The sequence below is a fragment of the Caretta caretta genome, chromosome 5 (genome assembly GCF_965140235.1).
Source record: "Caretta caretta isolate rCarCar2 chromosome 5, rCarCar1.hap1, whole genome shotgun sequence".
In the NCBI taxonomy this organism is placed as follows: domain Eukaryota; kingdom Metazoa; phylum Chordata; order Testudines; family Cheloniidae; genus Caretta; species Caretta caretta.
Genome location: NC_134210.1, coordinates 127969072 through 127992617, shown reverse-complemented (window position 1 = coordinate 127992617; position 23546 = coordinate 127969072). Strand labels below are relative to the sequence as shown.

At 45.3% G+C, this 23546-nt stretch overlaps 1 protein-coding gene across 6 annotated transcripts in view; it reads left to right on the top strand.

Moving 5' to 3' along the window:
- The window catches only part of GNE (glucosamine (UDP-N-acetyl)-2-epimerase/N-acetylmannosamine kinase), a 62842-nt gene extending 39844 nt beyond the window's left edge, over positions 1-22998 (top strand). For all 6 annotated transcript variants that reach the window (XM_048849977.2, XM_048849979.2, XM_048849983.2 and 3 more), the window contains 4 exons: positions 6896-7117; positions 8931-9113; positions 10108-10224; positions 17190-22998. In XM_048849977.2, the coding sequence (XP_048705934.1) occupies positions 6896-7117; positions 8931-9113; positions 10108-10224; positions 17190-17425 (758 nt within the window). In that variant the 3' untranslated portion in view covers positions 17426-22998. The remainder of the gene's footprint in view (positions 1-6895; positions 7118-8930; positions 9114-10107; positions 10225-17189) is intronic.
- Positions 22999-23546: the final 548 nt, after the last annotated feature.

The window sequence follows — 23546 nt, the reverse complement described above, 5'->3', positions numbered from 1 at the left end:
GCTGAAAGGGAGGAGAGATGTTAGAAATAACATCTTATAAAAGAGTTAATTTCTCCAGTGCTGTGCGCCTTGTCACCATGCACTCCTGTGCAGTTTGTGTGTCACCTCCTACCAGATCAGAGTGGTATTGTACATCCACTTCATTCAGGTGCAAATGATGACCCAAGGTGCAGGGCAGTGGAAAATCAGACCCAAAGACTGTGGGCCTGATTCTTCTCTTCCACTTGTGTTTGACTCTGTGTGCCTGAGGGGCTGTTTTGTTTTATCTCCTCCTGTTAGTTGCATTTCCTGTTACATTTCCCTTTCCTCCTCCTTGTGCAAATTGTACTCATTTTTGCACACTACTGAATATTAACCCAGTGCAAGCTGCACTGTGTACACCTATTTTTTTGTGATGAGACTTGCACAGCTGCTTATGTCACTGCTGAATTGGACCCAGAATCATAGCTGTAATGCTGAATTTAGTTGACTTGTCATGTGGCTTTTTGTAACTTTTTTTATAGTTATTGGACTGATTTTTCAGAGGTGCTCAACAATCAAACCAAATGTTAATTTGTGGAATTTGTAATTCTGGTCTGTGGATTTCTGGACGATACCATTTTTGGAGTGTTCTAATTAATCAAAATCAAATGAACCCTTATAATAATAGAAAGCTGTCCTTTCCCCTTTAATCCTACAACTCTCAATAGAGGGACCGTTGCAAATGGTAGTGTGGACCCTGATGAAAGTAAGCGCTCCAGTGTTTAACAGAATCTTTTGATCTATTTAAACAAACCTGTTGGGCCTGATTCTGATGTAACTCCATTGGTTTCTCTGGGTCACTCCTGACTTACATTGGTGAGAGATCAAAATCAGGCCCATTAAACTTTTAACTGGCGATTTAAATAATATCTACCAAAGACCCTATTGTCCTTGCACAAATTAACTATCATAGTGAGTTATCTTTGCTTAATATCTGACTAATGACTTTCTGCTGAATGTTACTTTCCTGTACAATGCATGAATTTATACCCGTGACTTAACTCTTAATCCTTTTATCCAGTAGTTCCTGCTATGTTACATGTGGGAATGGATTCTGCACTGATTTAAAAAATGGATTTTCTGTGCCAAGCAAATCTGTTTTCTGAAGCTATATTCCAGGGTAACCAAATTAACTGGCTAACATAACCCCACCAAAATACCAGCCTTAGTGTGGATTTACAAAACAGGACATCATAAATTAATGCAGGTGCTAAACATCATTACAATTTAACAATATAAAAATAGTTTGCATACTGCGGCTACTTAAAATGTTACTAGCTGTTGAATTCATTGTATGTAACGCTTGGCTGTTTGGGGAGTATGATTACACATTCTGCTGTATGCATTGTACTGTGGTGAAGAAAATATAAGTAGTAGTTTGAAAATTAATGTAGCTTTCAAGCAATATCTTCTGCATATCTGCATGCTGTAACAAGACATGCTCCCTCTAATGTGGTAGTTTTAAATAAGTATTGTTGTTGGCTTTCTACAACACCCAGCGCCAGTCTATCTCTGCTGGATATGTTGGAAATCAATAATAATCCTGGCCATAAAGTAGGCCTTCTCTCAGCTAAAGCCCTCTTTCATGCATAATGGGGAACATTTATAATTTGGCCATATGACCAAGTTTCAACCAGTTGGATTTGATTTAAAAAACCCACACACCATATATATAGTGGTGGGAACCATGTGATAAATGGATACATGATTCTTTTCCCTACCCCTTTGACTGCATCACCTGCACTCTGCCCACTATTCCAACCCTGGCAGGACTATTTTATTATTTAATTACATTAAAGTCCCAACTAGCCTGCCTAATACAGTCCCCCTCTATTCGACATTGGTGAGGCCTCATCTGGAGTACTGTGTCCAGTTTTGGGCCCCACACTACAAGAAGGATGTGGATAAATTGGAGAGAGTCCAGTGAAGGGCAACAAAAATGATTAGGGGTCTGGAACACATGACTTATGAGGAGAGGCTGAGGGAACTGGGATTGTTTAGTCTGCAGAAGAGAAGAATGAGGGGGGATTTGATAGCTGCTTTCAACTACCTGAGAGGTGGTTCCAGAGAGGATGGTTCTAGACTATTCTCAGTGGTAGAAGAGGACAGGACAAGGAGTAATGGTCTCAAGTTGCAGTGGGGGAGGTTTAGGTTGGATATTAGGAAAAACTTTTTCACTAGGAGGGTGGTGAAACACTGGAATGCGTTACCTAGGGAGGTGGTAGAATCTCCTTCCTTAGAAGTTTTTAAGGTCAGGCTTGACAAAGCCCTGGCTGGGATGATTTAATTGGGGATTGGTCCTGCTTTGAGCAGGGGGTTGGACTAGATGACCTCCTGAGGTCCCTTCCAACCCTGATATTCTATGATTCTATGATCAGCGTTAGGGCCCCATTGAACGAGGTGCCATACCTTCCAAACCTTGAGCAGCTCCAAGCAGCTTTTTTTTTTTTTTTAGTATAACAGAATACCTTTGCAGAGAAATGTTTCCTCCTTCCCTTGACAGAAATGTTGATTTTTTCCCTCAGTTACACTAGTCTAAGGACTGGGGTCATCAGGAAGTATTCAGCTGTGCACCAGTGTTAGGTTCATGATCCAGTACTTTGTAAGGTATCAGAGTGAACAGTGGGAGCTTTATTCCATTAGGAAGATTTTTTTTTTTTAAATCTCCATTTTCCAGTAAGATGTCAGATGTTGAAATCCAGATGCTATGATCTATAGAAGTAAAAATGCAAATTTAAGTAATTTTAGAGGTTTCTGTCTTAATTATAATTATCCAGTCCATCCAAAGTCTGTACAATGTACAGGTAAGGGGTGTGAAATAAGAGGAATAATTTAAAAAAAATTAAGCCTCAAGCACTTCTAAAATCATTTTTCCTAACGTGGCATATTCCAAACCCACGATTAGTGGTATAAACGTTTATTTGCACTTGTTAAGGCTGACCTGTATAACTCATTCTTGTCATTGCCACTCATGAGGAATGCAGCTATTCCAAACTCATGCTGGTAACACCTTTATATCATGCCACACCATCATGTGTTCTCTGTTTAAAAGCAGTGACCAAAATCTTTATACTTGGGTATCTTAAGCTAGGCACCCTAGCATTTATTTAGACACCTCAGTAAGTGGTCCCACTTTTAGAGGTGCTTTGCACTCACGTTCCACTGACTTCAGGAGTTTTCATCTGATGATAACCATTGTTTTCTCAATATAAACTTGACTAATAACTCTTTACTTTGTGTATTGTTCTCCAGGACAAGTCCCATTCAGACGCTTACTTTGATACTTTATTATCCAAGTTCCACTGTTTCTCTTTCATTCATCCTAAATGTTTATTTAAGTGTTGCCAATTTCAGCAGATTTTACTGATCATAGAATCGTAGGACTGGAAGGGACCTCAAGAGGTTATGTAGTCCAGTCCCCTGCACTCATGGCAGGACTAAGTATTATCTAGACCACCCCTGACAGGGGTTTGTCAAACCTGCTCTTAAAAGTTTCCTATGATGGAGATACCACAACCTCCCTAGGGAATTTATTCCAGTGCTTAACCACCCTGACAGTTAGGAAGTTTTTCCTTATGTCCACCCTAAAACATCTTTGCTGCAATTTAAACCCATTATTTCTGGTCCTATCCTCAGAGGTTAAGGAGAACGATTTTTCTCCCTCCTCCTTGTAACAGCCTTTTATATTCTTGAAAACTGTTATCACATCCTCTCTGTCTTCTTGTCTCCAGACTAAACAAAACTAATTTTTTCAGTCTTCCCTCATAGGTCATGTTTTCTAGACTTCTAATAATTTTTTTTGCTCTTCTCTGGACTTTCTCCAGTTTGTCCACATCTTTCCTGAAATGTAGTGGCCAGAACTGGACTTAATACTCCAGTTGAGGCCTAATCAGCACAGAGTAGAGTAAAATAATTTTTTCTCATTTCTTGCTTACAACACTCTCGATGATGACAGAACGAGGAGTAATGGTCTCAAGTTACAGTGGGGGAGGTTTAGATTGGATATTAGGAAAAACTTTTTCACTATGAGGGTGGTGAAACACTGGAATGCGTTACCTAGGGAGGTGGTAGAATCTCCTTCCTTAGAGGTTTTTAAGGTCAGGCTTGACAAAGCCCTGGCTGGGATGATTTAACTGGGAATTGGTCCTGCTTTGAGCAGGGGGTTGGACTAGATGACCTTCTGGGGTCCCTTCCAACCCTTATATTCTATGATTCTATGATTCTATACATCCCAAAACAATGTTTGCTTTTTTTTTGCAGTAGTTTTATACTCTTGACTCATATTTAGCTTGTGATCCACTATGACCCCCAGATCGCTTTCTGCAATACTCCTTCCTAGGCAGTCATTTCCAGTTTTGTATATGTGCAACTGATTGTTCCTTCCTGGATGGAGTACTTTGCATTTGTCCTTATTGAATTTCATCCTATTGACTTCAGACCAGTTCTCCAGTTTGTCCACATCATTTTGAATTTTAATCCTATAGTCCAAAGTACTTGCAATCCCTCCCAGTTTGGTATCGTCTGTACACTTTATAAGTGTACTCTCTATGCCATTATTTAAATCATTGATGAAGATATTGAACAGAACCAGAACTGATCCTTACAGGACCCCACTTGTTATGTCTTTCCAGCTTGACTATGAACCACTAATAACTACTCTCTGGGAATGGTTTTTCCAACCAGTTTTGCACCCACCTTATAGTAGCTCCATCTAGGTTGTATTTCTCTAGTTTGTTTATGAGAAGCTCATGTGAGACCGTATCAAAAGTCTTACTAAAGTCAAGATATACCATAGCTACCACTTCTCCCCTATCCACAAGGCTTGTTATCCTGTCAAAGAAAGCTATCAGGTTGGTTTGACACGATTTGTTCTTGACAAATCCATGCTGACTGTTGCTTATCACCATATTATCTTCTAGGTGTTTGCAAATTGATTGCTTAATTATTTGCTTCATTATCCTTGTGGGTACTGAAGTTAAGCTGACTGATCTGTAATTCCCCGGGTTGTCCTTATTTCCCTCTTTATAGATTGGCACTCTGTTTGCCCTTTTCCGGTCCTCTGGAATCTCTCCTGTCTTCCATGACTTTTCGAAGATAATTGCTAATGGCTCAGATACCTCCACAGTCACCTCCTTGAATATTCAAGGAGGTATTTCATCAGGCCCTGGTGACTTGAAGACATCTAACTTGTCTAAGGCTTTGTCTACATTACCACTTTTGTCGGTAAAACTTCTGTCAGGATTGTGAAAAAAACACACCCCTGACTCATATAAGTTTCACCAGCACAAGTGCTGGTGTGGACAGTGCTATGTCGGCAGGAGAGGCTTTCCTGCCGACGTAGCTAGCACCGCTCAGTGGGGATGATTTAATTATGCTGGCAGGAGGGCTCTCACACGGGAGACCTTAACAGCGGCCTAGCTGTAGCGATAAAGCGGTGCTGCTGCAAGGTCCGTAATATACATATACATATAACATAGCCTAAATAATTTTTAACGTGTTCTTGCCCTATTTTAGTCTCTGATTCTACCTCATTTTCACTGGCATTCACTACGTTAGATGTCCAGTCGCTACTAACCTTTCTGGTGAAAACTGAAACAAAAAAAATCATTTAGCACTTCTGCCATTCCACATTTTCTATTATTGTTTCTCCCCATCATGTATTTGTAGAATGTTTTCTTGTTACCCTTATGTCTCTAGCTAGTTGAATCTTGTTTTGTGCCTTGGCCTTTCTAATTTTGTCTCTGCATACTTGTATTATTTGTTGATATTCATCCTTTGTAATTTGACCTTGGTTCCACTTTTTGTAGGACTCTCTTTAGTTTCAGATTATTGATGATCTCCTGGTTAAGCCAGGGCGATCTCCTGCCATACTGCCTATCTTTCCTTCGCAGTGGGATAGTTTCCTCATGTGCCCTTAATAACGTCTCTTTGAAAAACTGCCAACTCTCTTGAATTGTTTTTCCCCCTAGACATGCTTCCGATGGGATCTTACCTACCAACTCCCTGAGTTTGCTAAAGTCTGCCTTCTTGAAATCCATTATCTTTATTTTGCTGTTTTCCCTCCTACCATTCGTTAGAATCATGAACTCTTCCATTTCGTAGTCTTTCACCTAAGCTGCCTTCCACTTCCAAATTCTCAGCCATTTCCTTCCTGTTTGTCAAAATTAAATCTAGAACAGCCTCTCCCCTAGTAGCTTTCTCCACCTTCTGACATAAAAAATTGTCTACAATACATTCCAAGAACTTGTTGGATAATCTGTGCCCTGCATTGTTGTGTTTCCAACAAATGTCTGAGTAGTTGAAGTCCCCCGTCATCACCAAGTCCTGTGCTTTGGATTATTTTGTTAGTCGTTTAAAAAAAGACTCATCCACCTCTTCTTCCTGGTTTGGTGCTCTGTAGTAGGCCCCCTAAAATGACATCACCCTTGCTTTTTACCCCTTTTATCCTTACCCAGAGAGTTTCAACAAGTCTGGGGTGCTTGACACTTCTTTAAGATGGACAACTCCTTGGTATTATACAGGTTTTTTTATATGTGGCTAACAAGAGGCACAGAAGGGTTAAGCAACTTACCCAACACCGTCTAAAATAAGAAATTGAATTTTCAGCTGCTAATGATAACACCTCCCAGCTGGTTAGCTGGAACACTGAGCACATATTGATAAGGATGGTAGAATTCCGTTAGTTCTCGTTTCATATCATAACTGATGTAATGTATTGCAAGTGAGGCTTAGGACTGTTTTTGTTTAGATTCAGAAATCTATCATTTAGTGTTTAAAAATAAAAATCCTTTTCCTCCCAAGGAGCAAATAGATAGTTATTCCAGAGTTATTTAGCCTTAGCCTTGATTTTTCTCTTATGTGTTTTGGGGCTCAGGTATTTCTACAGGTGGACGGGTGAATCCCCGAGAAGGAATTGTGCTTCATTCCACAAAGCTTATTCAGGAGTGGAGTTCTGTTGATCTGAGAACCCCGATATCTGATGCTCTGCACTTGCCAGTCTGGGTGGACAATGATGGCAACTGTGCTGCTCTGGCAGAGAGGAAATTTGGGCATGGAAAAGGAGTGGAAAATTTTGTAACACTAATCACTGGTACAGGTAAGTGTGAACTCCCGGAAATGAAAGCACTGAATTCCTGCTGTCTTTATGTCACAGAACAGCTGCATTAGTGAGGGCCTTCCTCCAGTTCCAACATTGTAATATAATTCCCTTCCAGCTGCAGAAAATGTAGGTCCGATCTGGAGCCATATGGAGTAGCTGAATGAGGAGCTCAGCTTGACACATCATCCTAGTAGCACATTGTGGCACTTGGATGGTGGGTCTGACACACTTATTTGATTAAAAAGATACGGACCATTTACACGGGTGTCAGTCACCTCCGCTGAAGAATCCTCACTTGTTAAAAAACAAAAAAGCCAGCCCAAACCAGTCTTGCATATGCATGGCTAGTTATGTCTCTACTAGTGTAGACTAGATGTTAACAGATGTAATCTGGGCTGACCTTGAGCTAAGGATCCTGACTTCGCACATTCAATATCACCACCGCTGCATTGCGCCACCCAGGCCTGCCCACTGCCATCCGAATTAGTGAGGGAAGAATGCTAATGAACAATAAACAATCCTTTGTAATGCAAATCACACTTTCATACTAGCTCTAGGACAAGAATTCTAGATGCACCACATCTGAAGGATGTGATTGACTTCTACTTTAGTATTTACAAGTTTTGATAAGATTTTGCTTCTTAAGGGTGATTTAAATATTTGTTTCATGCATAAAGAATTTAGGACTACTATCAAGGTTCCTTCCCCACTCTGAACTCTAGGGTACAGATGTGGGGACCTGCATGAAAGACCCCTTAAGTTTATTCTTACCAGCTTAGGTTAAATGCTGCCACCACCAGAGTGTTACACAAAGAACAGGGGAAGTGCCCACTTGGAAATGTTCCCCCCCCAAATCCCCCCAAGCACTACTTCCTGGGGAAGGCTTGATAAACATCCTCACCAATTTGCATAGGTGAACACAGACCCAAACCCTTGGATCTTAAGAACAATGAAAAGCAATCAGGTTCTTAAAAGAAGAATTTTAATTAAAGAAAAAGTAAAAGAATCACCTCTGTAAAATCAGAATGGTAAATACCTTACAGGGTAATCAGATTCAAAACCTAGAGAATCCCTCTAGGCAAAACCTTAAGTTACAAAAAGACACAAAAACAGGAATATACATTCCATCCAGCACAACTTATTTTATCAGCCATTTAAACAAAACAGAATCTAACGCCTATCTAACTAGATTGGTTACTGACTTTTTCCAGGAGTTCTGACCTGCATTCCTGCTCTGGTCCCAGCAAAAGCATCACACAGACAGAGAGAACCCTTTGTTCCCCCAACTCCAGCTTTGAAAGTATCTTGTCTCCTCATTGGTCATTTTGGTCAGGTGCCAGCAAGGTTATCTTAGCTTCTTAACCCTTTAAATCCCTCCTGGCCAGAGGAAAAACCCTTTCACCTGTAAAGATGTTTACCCTTACCTTTATATTTATGACAACTACTATGACAGGAGTTATGAACTCACAGGCTGTGACATAATGTCTACATGTGCCCCTCAATAACCCTCTTTGGCTAAATAACTCATAAACAAATTATACCATGACATGGCCAATGAACTATGCATTATAGGTGTAAGTTCATCTTGCCATCCAGGGGCAGGGGAGACTTATGTATTTAATTGCACCAAGTGCATTAAGCAGAAAAGAGATTTGTAATGACTACTCCTTTATTTGGTCCTAATACAGTGATGCACAGATGCATATATTTAACCCCTTCCCTTTTAAGATAAGGATATATAAGTTCCCTGCTGAATCCAGGCCATTACATGACTGTTCTTTTACTGTCAGAAATTTGTATATGCTTATAGGAATTGGAGGTGGAATCATTCATCAACATGAATTGATCCATGGAAGTTCCTTTTGTGCTGCTGAACTTGGACACATTGTGGTGTCTTTAGAAGGACCAGAGTGCCTGTGTGGGAGCCATGGATGTATAGAAGCATATGCCTCTGGAATAGCCTTACAGAGAGAAGCTAAAAAACTACATGATGGTAGGTGTATTTTCTACCCTCTTTTTAACATAGTTGTTCAATCTTCTGTGATGCTGCTGGCAAATGCAAAGAGCGTCCAACCTAAAACGGCATTTTAGGCATGCCACTGGGGCAGCCATTTTTAACAAGCATTCTGAAGGAGCTTCAGCGATGGTAAAATTGGATCATAGGTTTAATAAGTGTGAACCTCAGTAGAGAGAGAGAGCATGTAGGGTGGGATTTTGGAAAGTGCTGCATTGGCCTAATTCTGCTCCCAATGAAGTCATAACCTAGCTTTAACTCATATGTATTGTGTTGAATTCAAAATATTCCTTAGAATTTTTTTTTTCCTAGTTTCAGGGTTAGTAACTCCCCCTCTCCCCCCAGCAATTAATGCTTACAGCAGCAAGAGCACTAAAGTAATATATTGTGATACTTTTAAAGGCAATGTTACATGTGAGCTTTGGAAAATTATATTTCTCTGGACTAACACACCTTTGTACATCTTGGATTTTAGATCTCTCAGTGGCATGTTGTTTCTACTACTGCAAATAGTTAACCTTCTTACTAGCCACTTGGCTGTTTCGCTATGTCCTGTTGATGAGCTCAGTTGTTTGTTCCTTGTGGAATTGGAACCTCTCATCAACAGCTCCCCAGTCTTGAATACAATGTGGACAGTTTCTGCTCTTAATTATATTTTACATCTATATTTGGAGTGATTGATTTGTAAAACAAACCAGTTTGCTATCACAATGGAACTGTCATAATTAAGGCCCTGATCCATCAAACAGCTACTCACATGAATAACTAGGCACCTCACTAGCCCCGCTGAGTTCAGTGGCACCACTCACATATATGTTTGCAGCATCAGGGCCTAAGTGTGTAAATAAGGTCTGTCTTTCTAAAAGTTACCTTCCTTTTTACAGATGAATAACATAGATACAAACACCCTGTTATTCCAACTGCAGATTTGTTATTAATGTTTCCCTCTGGGCTTTCTCTTCACCCCAAACAGAGGACCTGTTGTTAGTGGGCGGAATGTCAGTGAAGACGGAAGAGACCATTAGTGCTGTGCATCTCATTCAGGCAGCTAAACTTGGGAATGCAAAGGCTGAGAGCATTCTCAGAACAGGTAAGAAGCTAGACCTAGGGTGGGAAACCCTCTTAGGGTATGTCTACACTACGAAATTAGGTCGAATGTATAGAAGACGGTTTTGTAGAAAGCGTTTTTATACAGTTGATTTTGTGTGTCCCCACACAAATGCTCTAAGTGCATGTAGTCGGCGGAGTGTGTCCACAATACCGAGGCAATTCTCGACTTCTGGAGCGTTGCACTGAGGGTGGCTATCCCACAGTTCCTGCAGTTTCCACCGCCCATTTGAATTCTGGGTAGAAATCCCAGTGCTTGATGGGGCTAAAACATTGTCGCGGGTGGTTCTGGGTACATATCGTCAGGCCCCTGTTCCCTCCCTCCATCCGTGAAAGCAAGGGCAGACAATCGTTTTGCGCCTTTTTTCTTGAGTTACCTGTGCAGACGCCATACCATGGCAAGCATGGAGCCCGCTCAGCTAACCGTCACCGTATGTCTCCTGGGTGCTGGCAGACATGGTACTGCATTGCTACACAGCAGCAGTTCATTGCCTTTTGGCAGCAGACAGTGTAGTATGACTGGTAGCCGTCATCGACGTAGTCCTGGGTGCTCTTTTAACCAGGCACCTGGGTAAACATGGGAGTGACTCAGCGAGGTCATTTCCCTTGTTTCGTCTCGTGGCGATTCAGTCCCGCACTGTCTTTTAATCTGCAGCTAGCAGAAGATGATGGCCAGTAGTCATACTACGCTGTCTTCTGCCGAGCATCCAGGTGTTGACGATGGCTAGCAGTCGTACTGCACAGTCTGCTGCCAGCAAGATGTATGTAGATGAAGTGGCTCAAAACAAGAAATAGACCAGATTTGTTTTGTATTCATTTTCTCCTCCCTCCATCCCTCTGTGAAATCAATGGCCTGCTAAACCCAGTTTTGAGTTCTATCCTTGAGGGGGCCATTCAGTTTCTTGCAAAGCCACCGCCTTTGTTGATTTTAATTCCCTGTAAGCCATGTCGTCAGTCGCCCCTCCCTCCGTCAGGGCAACGGCAGACAATCGTTCTGCGTCTTTTTTCTGAGCAGACGCCATACCACAGCAAGCATGAAGCCCGCTCAGATCACTTTGGCAATTAGGAGCACATTAAACACCACACGCATTATCCAGCAGTATATGCAGCACCAGAACCTGGCAAAGCGATACCGGGCAAGTAGGCGACGTGAGTGATGAGGACGTGGACACAGACTTCTCTCAAAGCACGGGCCCTGGCAATGTGGGCATCATGGTGCTAATGGGGCAGGTTCATGCTGTGGAACGCCAATTCTGGGCTCAGGAAACAAGCACAGACTGGTAGGACCGCATAGTGTTGCAGGTCTGGGACGATTCCTAGTGGTTGCGAAACTTTCGTATGCGTAAAGGCACTTTCATGGAACTTTGTGACTTGCTTTCCCCTGCCCTGAGGCGCAAGAATACCAAGATGAGAGCAGCCTTCACAGTTCAGAAGTGAGTGGCAATAGCCCTGTGGAAGCTTGCAACGCCAGACAGCTACCGGTCAGTCGGGAATCAATTTGGAGTGGGCAAATCTACTGTGGGGGCTGCTGTGATGCAAGTAGCCCACGCAATCAAAGATCTGCTGATATCAAGGGTAGTGACCCTGGGAAATGTGCAGGTCACAGTGGATGGCTTTGCTGCAATGGGATTCCCTAACTGTGGTGGGGCCATAGACGGAACCCATATCCCTATCTTGGCACTGCAGCACCAAGCCGGTGAGTACATAAACCGCAAGGGGTACTTTTCAATAGTGCTGCAAGCACTGGTGGATCACAAGGGATGTTTCGCCAACATCAACATGGGATGGCTGGGAAAGGTACATGACGCTCGCATCTTCAGGAACTCTGGTCTGTTTCAAAAGCTGCAGGAAGGGACTTTATTCCCAGACCAGAAAATAACCTTTGGGGATGTTGAAATGCCTATATGTATCCTTGGGGACCCAGCCTACCCCTTAATGCCATGGCTCATGAAGCCGTACACAGGCAGCCTGGACAGTAGTCAGGAGCTGTTCAACTACAGGCTGAGCAAGTGCAGAATGGTGGTAGAATGTGCATTTGGACGTTTAAAGGCGCGCTGGCGCAGTTTACTGACTCGCTTAGACCTCAGCGAAACCAATCTTCCCACTGTTATTACTGCTTGCTGTGCACTACACAATATCTGTGAGAGTAACGGGGAGACATTTATGGTGGGGTGGGAGGTTGAGGCAAATCGCCTGGCTGCTGGTTACGCACAGCCAGACACCAGGGAGGTTAGAAGAGCACAGGAGGGCGCAGTGCACATCAGAGAAGCTTTGAAAACCAGTTTCATGACTGGCCAGGCTACGGTGTGAAAGTTCTGTTTGTTTCTCCTTGATGAAACCCCCCGCCCCTTGGTTCACTCTACTTCCCTGTAAGCTAACCACCCTCCGCACTTCCCTTTGATCACCGCTTGCAGAGGTAATAAAGTCATTGTTGCTTCACATTCATGCATTCTTTATTAATTCATCACACAAATAGGGGGATAACTACCAAGGTATCCCAGGAGGGGTGGTGGAGGAGGGAAGGACAAGGCCACACAGCACTTTAAAAGTTTAAAACTTATTGAATGCCAGCCTTCTGTTGCTTGGCCAATCCTCTGGGGTGGAGTGGCTGGGTGGCCGGAGGCCCCCCCACTGCATTCTTGGGCGTCTGGGTGAGGAGGCTGTAGAACTTGGGGAGGAGGGCAGTTGGTTACACAGGGGCTGTAGCGGCGGTCTGTGTTCCTGCTGCCTTTCCTGCAGCTCAACCATACGCTGGAGCATATTGGTTTGATCCTCCAGCAGCCTCAGCATTGAATCCTGCTTCCTCTCATCACGCTGCCGCTGCCTTTCAGCTTCAGCCCTCTCTTCAGCCCACCACCTCTCCTCCCGGTCATTTTGTGCTTTCCTGCACTCTGACATTGTCTGCCTCCACGCATTCGTCTGTGCTCTGTCAGTGTGGGAGGACAGCATGAACTCAGAGAACATTTCATCACGAGTGCGTTTTTTTCACCTTCTAATCTTTGCTAGCCTCTGGGAAGGAGAAAATCCTGTGATCCTTGAAACACATGCAGCTGGTGGAGAAAAAAAAAGGGACAGTGGTATTTAAAAAGACACATTTTATAGAACAAGGGGTACACTCTTTCACAGTAAACCTTGCTGTTAACATTACATACATAGCACATGTGCTTTCGTTCCAAGGTTGCATTTTGCCTCCCCACAGTGCGTGGCAAGCCCCTCCCCCCTCCCTGTGGCTAACAGCGGGAAACATTTCTGTTCAGCCACAGCCAAACAGCCCAGCAGGAACGGGCACTTCTGAGTGTCCCCTTAAGAAAAGCACCCTATTTCAACCAGGTGACCATGAATGATATCACTCTCCTGAGGATAACACAGAGAGATAAAGAACGGATGTTATTTGAACGCCAGCAAACATACACAGCAATGCTTTGTTCTACAGTGATTCCCAAGGATGTGCTACTGGCCTGGAGTGGTAAAGTGTCCTACCATGGTGGATGGAATAAGGCTGCCCTCCTCGGAAACCTTTTGCAAAGGCTTTGGGAGTATATCCAGGAGAGCCACGAATGCCAGGGCAAATTAATCATTAAATATGCTTGCTTTTAAACCATGTATAGTATTTTAAAAGGTACACTCACCAGAGGTCCCTTCTCCGCCTGGCGGGTCCGGGAGGCAACCTTGGGTGGGTTCAGGGGATACTGGCTCCAGGTCCAGGGTGAGAAACAGTTCCTGGCTGTCGGGAAAACCGGTTTCTCCGCTTGCTTGCTATGAGTTATCTACAACCTCATCATCATCATCTTCCTCGTCCCCAAAACCTGCTTCCGTGTTGCCTCCATCTCCATTGAAGGAGTCAAACAACACGGCTGGGGTGGTGGTGGCTGAACCCCCTAAAATGGCATGCAGCTCATCATAGAAGCGGCATGTTTTGGGCTCTGACCCGGAGCGGCCGTTCGCCTCTCTGGTTTTCTGGTAGGCTTGCCTCAGCTCCTTAAGTTTCACGCGGCACTGCTTTGGGTCCCTGTTATGGCCTCTGTCCTTCATGCCCTGGGAGATTTTAACAAATGTTTTGGCATTTCGAAAACAGGAACGTACTTCTGATAGCACGGATTCCTCTCCCCATACAGCGATCAGATCCCGTACCTCCCGTTTGGTCCATGCTGGAGCTCTTTTGCGATTCTGGGACTCCATCATGGTCACCTCTGCTGCATGGTCACCTGCAGCTTGCCACACTGGCCAAACGGGAAATTGAAATTCAAAAGATCGCGGGCCTTTTCCTGTCTACCTGGCCAGTACATCTGAGTTAAGAGTTCTGTCCAGAGCGGTCACAATGGAGCACTCTGGGATAGCTCCCGGAGGCCAATACCGTCTAATTGCGTCCACAGTACCCCAAATTCGACCCAGCAAGGCCGATTTCAGCGCTAATCCCCTTGTTGGGGGTGGAGTAAGGAAATTGATTTTAAGAGCCCTTTAAGTCGAAAAAAAGGGCTTCGTCGTGTGGATGGGTGCAGGGTTAAATTGATTTAACGCTGCTAAATTCGACCTCAACTCCTAGTGTAGACCAAGGCTTAGAATGAGAGAGAAATTCTCAAAGCTGTAGAATTGGTATTTCACCACAGCAGGCCAAATCCTCAGTACAGCTGTGATGTTTCTACAGAATTACACTTGAGTGAGGGATCTGGCCCTTTAGGCGTGGCGTCATGGATAGGAGTGGTACCAATGGCTAGTGGGGAATTGTGAAGAGAATGGGCTAGTGATCCTGTCCTGTCTCCAACAGACTGTTATCTGGGACAGTGTTAGAGATTTGGTTAAACAGATTACAAATTGCATGGTCATGGGACCCTTCGCTATTTCTTTTGGGATTTCCTGCTCCAGGGGATTAGAATATTAACACATCATGCTTTTCCTTTTCTTGTGGCAAGCAAAATAGCTCTGGCTTCACACTGGGAAAAAAAGGACAGGTTCTGATCATTCAGTATTGGTATGGGAAATTATGGGACACTTCAGTGATGGGCCAATAAATATATATGCTAGGCAACCAAAATGAAACCGTTTCTATGAAGCGTTGTTCCAGTTTATACAATACTTTACAATGCACAGTTTTTCTGAGTTTTCAAAACAAGCATTAAATGTAACCAGTTTCCTTATGTGTAACCAATATAGCCGATGGAGGTATTTTCTTTCCTTTGTTCTCCCTAGCACGGCGATATGCGTTGACTTCCTCTCTCATCTATATCATGGTATAACATTACCCAGCTATAAACAATTGAATTTTTCTTTTACTCTTGAAAGAAAAGAGGATGATGAGCACAAGTGTCCCAGCTAGCTGTCCCAGTATTCTACACTAACACTTTCTCTCAAGAAAAGGAATACATTCTGTTGTAATTCTGGTGTTCTGGATAGAAAAATTATAAATTACTCCTGAGGGAATTCTACAGAAAAAAGTTAAAAATTCTGCTCACAATATTTTTAAATTCTTCAAATTTCATTTGTCAATAAATAAATGTGGAGGCTCCAGCGTGGCAGTGGGAGATCACCCTGCAGGGCCCTTCCCCCCCCCCCCCACCTCCTTGGGGCATGGACTTGGCAGTGAGACTGCACCTGACTCTGAGACAGCACAAGGGCTGGGGCTGGCCCAGAAACACCCCGGGGCCCTGCCCCTCCATGCCTGGCACACCAGGATCCAAGTATGGAGGGGCTTAGTGTGGGGGGGGATCCAGGTTTCTGTGTGGCCCAATCTCAATGAACAGGGGCTCATTGGGGTGTTACTTTCACTTTCATAGAATATCAGGTTTGGAAGGGACCTCAGGAGGTCATCTAGTCCAACCCCCTGCTCAAAGCAGGACCAGTCCCCAATTTTTGCCCCAGATCCCTACATGGCCCCCTCGAGGATTGACCTCACAACCCTGGGTTTAGCAGGCCAATGCTCAAACCACTGAGCTATCCCTCCCCCTGGGTGCAGGGGCAGTGGGACTCTGCAGTGGGATCCAGGTAAAGGTGATTGGGACTCAGCAGGTTTGGTCTAAGTGTGGGGGGATGGGGCTCGGAAGGCGGGGTCTGGATCTAAGGGGCTCAGTGGGGGGGTTGGGTGCTGGGGGAGTAGGACTTAGTGGGATTTGGGTCCAGGTACCGCTGTTTGGGACTCAGTGTGGTGCGGGTTTGGATGCAGAGGACTCATCAGGGTGTGGGGTGGTCTGGGTGAAGGGGTGGGGATCCTGATGCAGGGGGTGAGGCTTGGTGGGATAGGGGTTCAGGTGTAGGGGTAGGGTGACAAGATAGCAAGTGTGAAAAATCGGGACGGGGTGAGGGGTAATAGGCGCCAATAAGAAAAAGCTCCGAATCCCGGGACTGTCCATATAAAATTGGGACATCTGGTCACCTTATGTAGGGGACTCATGGGGGCGTGTCTTGGTGCAGAGGGGGTGATACTCATCAGGGAGGTCTGGGTATGGGGGGCTCTGGATGCACCAGGGTTGGGTGGACCAGGGAGCAGCTCCCCATACAGTGACCCCTCCCACTGTGGCTGAGAAGTGATGGGGGCGGGAAGCAGGGGCAGGGGGTGTGGATCTTCCTGCAGCCTGGGGAGGTTTCTGGGTGTGGGTCCTTGCAGAGAAAGAGAAGTTGAGACTGGCCCAGCATAGGAGCCCCCAGCCGAGGTTACCCTAGCCCTGCTTCTGCCCCCACTCCCTCCCCACAGACACCCAAAACAACATGCCTGCACTGCTGGAGAGGGGTGCATGACTGTTCCTGCAGTTTCCCTTTGCTTCCCTATCAGAAAATCATTTTTCTGCGGGGAAGCAAAGAAATCTGTGGGGGACATGAATGCTGTGCGCATGCAGTGGCACAGAATTCTCCCAGGAGTAATTAATGTGTTTAGAGACATTAGGTCAGACCCTGATGTTCAGATTCTTCTGTGATATTGTCTTTTTGCTGTAATGTCTCTTTCCTTTGTTTTCACAGCTGGCACAGCTCTAGGCCTTGGAGTGGTGAATATCCTGCACACCATGAACCCCTCTCTGGTGATCCTTTCGGGAGTTTTAGCAGGCCATTACGTTAACATCGTCAAAGACGTGATCCGTCGGCAGGCTTTGTTCTCTGCTGAGACAGTGGATGTGGTTGTCTCAAATCTGGCGGACCCTGCTCTGCTTGGAGCTGCTAGTCTGGTGCTAGATTACAGTACACGCCGAATATACTAGGTACCTGGGGAAATTACCGAAATGGACAGTCCAGCTGTATAACTGTTCTGAGGGGGAAAAATACTGTGCCCAAAGTATTTCCTGCTGACCATCAGCTTTATCTTCTGTAGTAAAGCAGACTAGTGTTTTAGGTAGTTAGTTACTACTTCAGTATTTCCTTATTGTAGTAATACCTCTTTGTATTTTTTTCTACATTTTAGCCAAGTTCAGATGAAGTAATGTGCATTTCCATTTTTTTGTTCACCTCTGTAGCTTGGGAGCTCAGGTGTTGCTTAAGCAATGCTAGAAAGACTTATCCATAAGCACATTCCAGTGTTCTCCCGGGATATATTTGGTGAGGTGTGCCAAGTTCTAGACAACACTTGGGGACCCTGGTCCTGTCTCGTAACTATGTAAAACTAGAAAAGCCTGCAGACAAGTACTGGTTTGGTTTGACTCAGCTTTGAATTTCCTCGCCCTCACGCACAAGGGGATGTGCTGCAATCCTAACCCATAGGGCGTCATCCCGCTGGGTGGAAAGAACACAGAGGTTGCCTCTCAGGAGGCAACTGTGGCAGCCAGAGCTCCTCTCGGAGAAGGATTCTTTTTGTTGTTATTTATTTGTATTGTTGGTGCCTAGGGGTCCCAGTCAGGGATCGGGGCCCTGTTTGTGAAAAAGGAAAGACTGTCCCTGTCCACATAAGCTTACAAGATGCAACATGTGGCCAGACAAACTGGGGAGTGTGGGAACAAGGTAGCAGAGTGTCATCTGTGCCTCCTCAGCAATTGGCAATGACCAGCAGTGAGTTATTTGAATTTGACCTGTTCCACTAATTTGGATGTAGGTTAGGGAGGATTTCAGTTTCTCCGAGTTGCTGGTCTGCCACAGCATGAGTCTGTCCCATGTTAACATGCCAGGATTATTCACGCCTTCGTTGCCTGTCGGCTGGACTACTGCAGTGCAAGAGCCCTGAGCATGAAGCCATCAGCACTCAGGAAACTCCAGCTGGTACAGAATACTGCAGCACATCTCCTTGGAAACCCAGGCTACCACAAGCACATCAGACCTGCCCTCTGCTCCCTAAACCAGCTTCCCGGTATGGACTACTCAATCATGTTCAAGGTCGTGGCTCTTATCTTCAAGGTGCTCTGTGGCTTGAGCCCAGGGTATCTAAAAGACTGCCTAAAATTCTGGTATGAAGATCATGATTGACAACTGCGCTCCTCTGGCACAATGAAACTTTCTACCCTACATGTCGAGCTTATCTGAGCAGGAGAGACAGCCTTCTCATGAGCCGGCCTGAGTCTGGAACAGACTCTCCAAGAAATGAAACTATCACAAACCTCCCCACCTTCCACTCCAAGCATCAGAGGCATTTCTTGGACCATGTCTTCTCTAGCATACACATGCACCTCCCCCCCTTTCCAGTATATCTGTGTGTATGCTAGGATAAAACTTCCAGAACAAAACACACTTCTCCGCATCGAGGGGGATGAGCAAACCGCCATGTGACAGAGGTTAGTCCCATTGCTGCTGGAAGGTGCACAGGTACTATGGAGCTGAGCGCCCATATAGAACAGGCTAGCTGACGAGACTGTATCTCCTCATCCAGGGTGGAGAGCTTTCAGCTCCCTGTATGGTTCTGTCCTGTTATGAGGATAACATGTAATCTCCCCTCCAGCTTGCTCCTGAATGAGCAATCCTGTGTCCTCTCTGTTATCTTCAGCCACCAAAACTGCCTGCAAATGGACGGGATCCCTCCTCCATTCTAGTCTGCAAGGATGCTGCTGCAGCTCTCAATGGAATGACGTTGCTCAAAGCCAGCACCAAGAACCAGCCCATTTCCCAGCCCCATAGGAAGTTTTTAATCGTCTCAGACAAAGGCTTCTCTTGCCTCAGGAAAACTTCCCTTGTGGGAACCTCGCAGTGTGTCCTTCCTTGATCCCTCCTGAAATCTTCTGTTTCTCCAGACATTGAAAAAGCCAGAAACACTCTAGCTAGGACTCAAGAAATATTCAAGGAAGTGACAGGGCCCCTTCCCTCCTACTCTACTAGCTCAGAACTTTAAACACACCAGAGAGCTCTGGGGCTCTGAGCAGCGTCTCTGTGCTTAATCCTGAGAGCTGGAACTCTCAAGCAGCTAGGCCCTAGATGGTTGGGGCCACGGTGCCCTCCATGCAGGGCCCTCAGTTATGGAATTGGCTTTACCCAGCTCCCTGAGACTTTGCTGCCCTGCAGGGCCCTGAAAGGGTGGAGGGGCTAGTTTTCTTTTGTCACGCTAACATGTTAAATGGAGAGTGCTCTTTGGCAGACGGGGGTTAAATATTATTTCAGGTGCCCTTGGAGAACCTGCCCCTCGTGCTCAGTATAAACTGGACAATAAATGTAAGCCCAAGCCTCTGCATCCCTAAGAGAGGTCTGAAAAACATCTCCAGGGTGCTCACTTACACCATACCAGGGCTGAGGACAGACCTCAGAAGAGGCAGTCCAACATGATGGCATCATGAATGGATGTGCACGCATGGCCCAGACTTGCTCAAGGCCGTTTGGGAGTTCATCCTGCAGGGAATAGGGCCAGTGGGGCTTCCCTGCCAGTGGAAGTCAGAAAGGCACTCTTGCGAAGGACAGTCAAACAGGGGAGAAGGGCAGCCAGACTTACTGGGGTGCCAGCTGTGCAATCAGCCTTCCCGGAAATCTATAAATAAGGTGTGTGTCGTGGAGTAGCAGATTTGAACCACCAGCACTTTGCTGCAGCAGAGGACACTGCCCCCGTGCATGGGCAGAGGGCACAGTCAAGCCCCTAGGAGCCAGGCATGTGAAGTGGGCGCTGAACACCAGAGCAAAGAGAACAGTCCGTGCCCAGTTAAACATTCCAGTTAGCAATGCAAGAATACAGCACTGAGACCTTAGACTCCAACCCACGTTCCCCAATGCTCAGGTACTTTGCAGAGGTGCTGCATTCTCTTCTCTCTCAGACCGCCAGTATCTATCCCAGAATGACACTGACTGCACCAGGGATGGTCACTGTTCTCTGTCAAGGAAACAATCAAGATTCTACTTGCAGGGCCCAGTGTGCCCTCCAAACCTGATGGGGTTTGTCGTCCCCCCCTTTTTTTTTTTAAGAGAAAGAGGACACTTAGCAGAGGATGGGGGATGTGCTGAACAATTCCCTAGGAGCATCCCTTTGACGCACAGCGGTGGTCTGAACAGGGTAGGAATGGCTGCATGTGAGATCCTGCCTGCTCTTCAGCAAAGTCCCCTCTCGGCTGCAGCTTTATGGGCATTCAGAGCTATGTGGTCCAAGGTACACACCTGTACTAAACAAGCGAGAGGGCTTGGCTTCCCTTGCGGCAGGGGTAGCCCAGGCTGTTGCAGATCAGAACCTCAATGAAGAACTTGTTCAGAGTAAGGTCCCTCCGAACGGGTGGTTTCACTGCTGCTCGTTTCCGTTACTCAGGCTTGCTGCACATCTAGCTGGGTAAGGCAGGGAGTAGAGCACACCAGAACTAATGCCAAGGAAGAGGCCACGGAGTTGAGTGATTGCATGGGACCAAAAAAGAGAAAATGGGAATGGGGGAGAGGGAGGGTGGATGATAGGTTTGGGACACTGAGCAGAGAGCCTTGCAGAGGCCCACCACTCTGCAAAGGAGTCCAAAGTGCCAGGGGACACTGGGCTGAGGTATGGGATAGACTGGCTTCACAGAGACCATCCCCAGTGAGCTCCCTCTTCCTAGGGTGGGGGATGGCCAGCTGGGCCAGTGGCAGGAAGGTGACAAGGAGGCCTTGTGCCTGTAACATGGTGTGCACCGGTAAGGAGAGGTGGGGAGAAGTGCAGCCAAAACCTCAGCAGGAGGAGCAGTGTTTGGCCTCAGTGAGCCACACCAGTGCCATGTCTGGCCTCATGGCTCCAAGAAGGAGCTGCTGATTTATGACCCGGGCAGGTGGAAAGACAGCACTTAATGGAAGATTGGCCCTGCACTAGCCATACAGGTTAACCTGGAGCACAGTCCACCCTATCATCCTTAAACCAGCCCTGCAAACATGGTCCAAGGCACAAAGTGGCCTTACCTACCCTCTGCTCAATGCTTAGGAATGGGGAAGTGGCCAGGACCGTACCCTCTTGTCCAGCTGGTGACTCTCAGGGGTGTGGAAGGTAGGCATTGCAAGGCTGCGTTAAGCATTCAGTGGGGCCCTTTGTGTAAGTTCTGGGTCCAATTGTAATATACTAGGCTGCAGTGTTGGTATCCCCATGAATGAAGGAGAGAGACCAGTGGTGCTCCATAGTGCCACCTGCTGCTGGGCCAGGGGTAGATGTTTTTCATAAATGGGTGGGGGAAATAAGGTCTGAGGGAAAGTTTGATCAGACCTGGGATTTTATGACCGCCCCTGCCCCTGCAACTTTCTTCTCTTTTGGTGAACTTATGGGAGGGGTCCTGTGGTGCTGCACTAGGGGATACACACAGGGCCTGCTAGTAAAGGTCCAACATCTCAAAAGTGCCTAAATCCCATTGATTTCAATACGAGTGAGGGGGCCTAGGTGCTTTAGAAAATTTCACCTGCTGTCTATCTGGCTCTTCAAGCACCTAAATGCCTTTAAAAATCAGGCCCCAAGTGACTTGGGTACTTTCAAAAATGGGACTTTGAAACGTACTCTGTGTTAATTGGGTCCCTAGCACCTGCACTGGGCCGGAGCTATGATGTCAGTGCAGCTGCTACAACCATTCTCCCAGGATTTTCCCTTTAGAAAGCAGTGATGGTGCACAAAAGAGTCTTTTCAATTAAGTAACTGGGTGGGGCTTTGCAAGGGGCTTAAAGCCCTTTCCAATGAATTGCCAATCTAGTGTGTCTGAATTACAGCAAAGTAGAGGGCATTGTTGCACTTGAATAAAAAACACAAAAAAAGTGTAAAGTTCACAATGCTGGGAAAGTAACATGGGGACATTTGATCTTTGTTCTATTGTGACATGAGAGCTGCATGTCCTGTCTGTTGTGTGGGATGCTGTGGAGTCATCTGTGCATTGTTTGTGAGAGGGGCAGACTATCTGCATGTATTGATTGCATATCTTCAGGGAACACATGCAACTGCTTGAAAAAAATCCTTGGTCAACAATGTTCTGTAGTACTATTGATGCTACACTGAACTTATAGGAGGAATGTTCCTTTTTTAGGCAAGAACCAGCGTTCTGTAGTAAAAATGTTAGAAGCTTCAGTGAAAACACTGAAGACAAACAAGGTCCTTGTCTATTTAGAGCTGTTTTAGACAGGTAAGCCATCTGTAACTTAATTGGTAATGAGAATCTAATGGTAGGAGCATGTACTTGTCCTTGCAGATTTTGGTACTTTTACTACACTGTTTCTATATAGAAAGTCAGTTGAAAATGGTTTAGGAGCATTGCTCACTCATACTGAGCAAGATGAGTGGATTTACTCTCATTCATACCAGTTATCTTCCTACTATTTACTCTACGGTTTCTGGGTATTTGTTAAACTTTCAGTTATCTGGATAGTTCACTCATTTTAATTGTAATGTTGCATGAACTGTACTTTGTAACAGACAGACTGATGGGATATCCAACATGAAGTTTTAAACACATGGACTTCAGTGTTTTTTTAAATTGCTTAATGAAGAGATTAAGTATTATCCCTTTCTTGTATCTCACTTTTTCCTGTTTGCCCCAAGAACTTCCCTTCTCCGAACATAATAGAGTTGGTTGAATGCACGTGTACTCAACTACCACCACCTAGTTCACTTGCCTTGCCTTCCAGCTATTATACGAGGTAGTGGAAAGAACTAGCTCTCAGTAATTGCTCATACATAAGGAAACTAACATGGTTGGCAGTTGCAGTATATCCATACCTCCTTGCTGCAAAAGAAGTGTATATGCTTAAGGTGAACGACAGATTCTTCACCCTTCCCATTTGATCTACATTTGGACACTCTTGGGGAGCAATTGAAAATATTGGGAATTTGTCTCCAAAAGACAAAGAGGGGACTTGATGCAGTTATGAGCTCTTGCTCTACCTTTCTCACACAAAGTAGGGGCACTCAACAAAACTTATAAGTGGCAGATTCAAGATTGATAAAGTGCTTTCACATAGATTGTTATTTTTCCCACCCCCACAGTACCTGACCACTTTAAT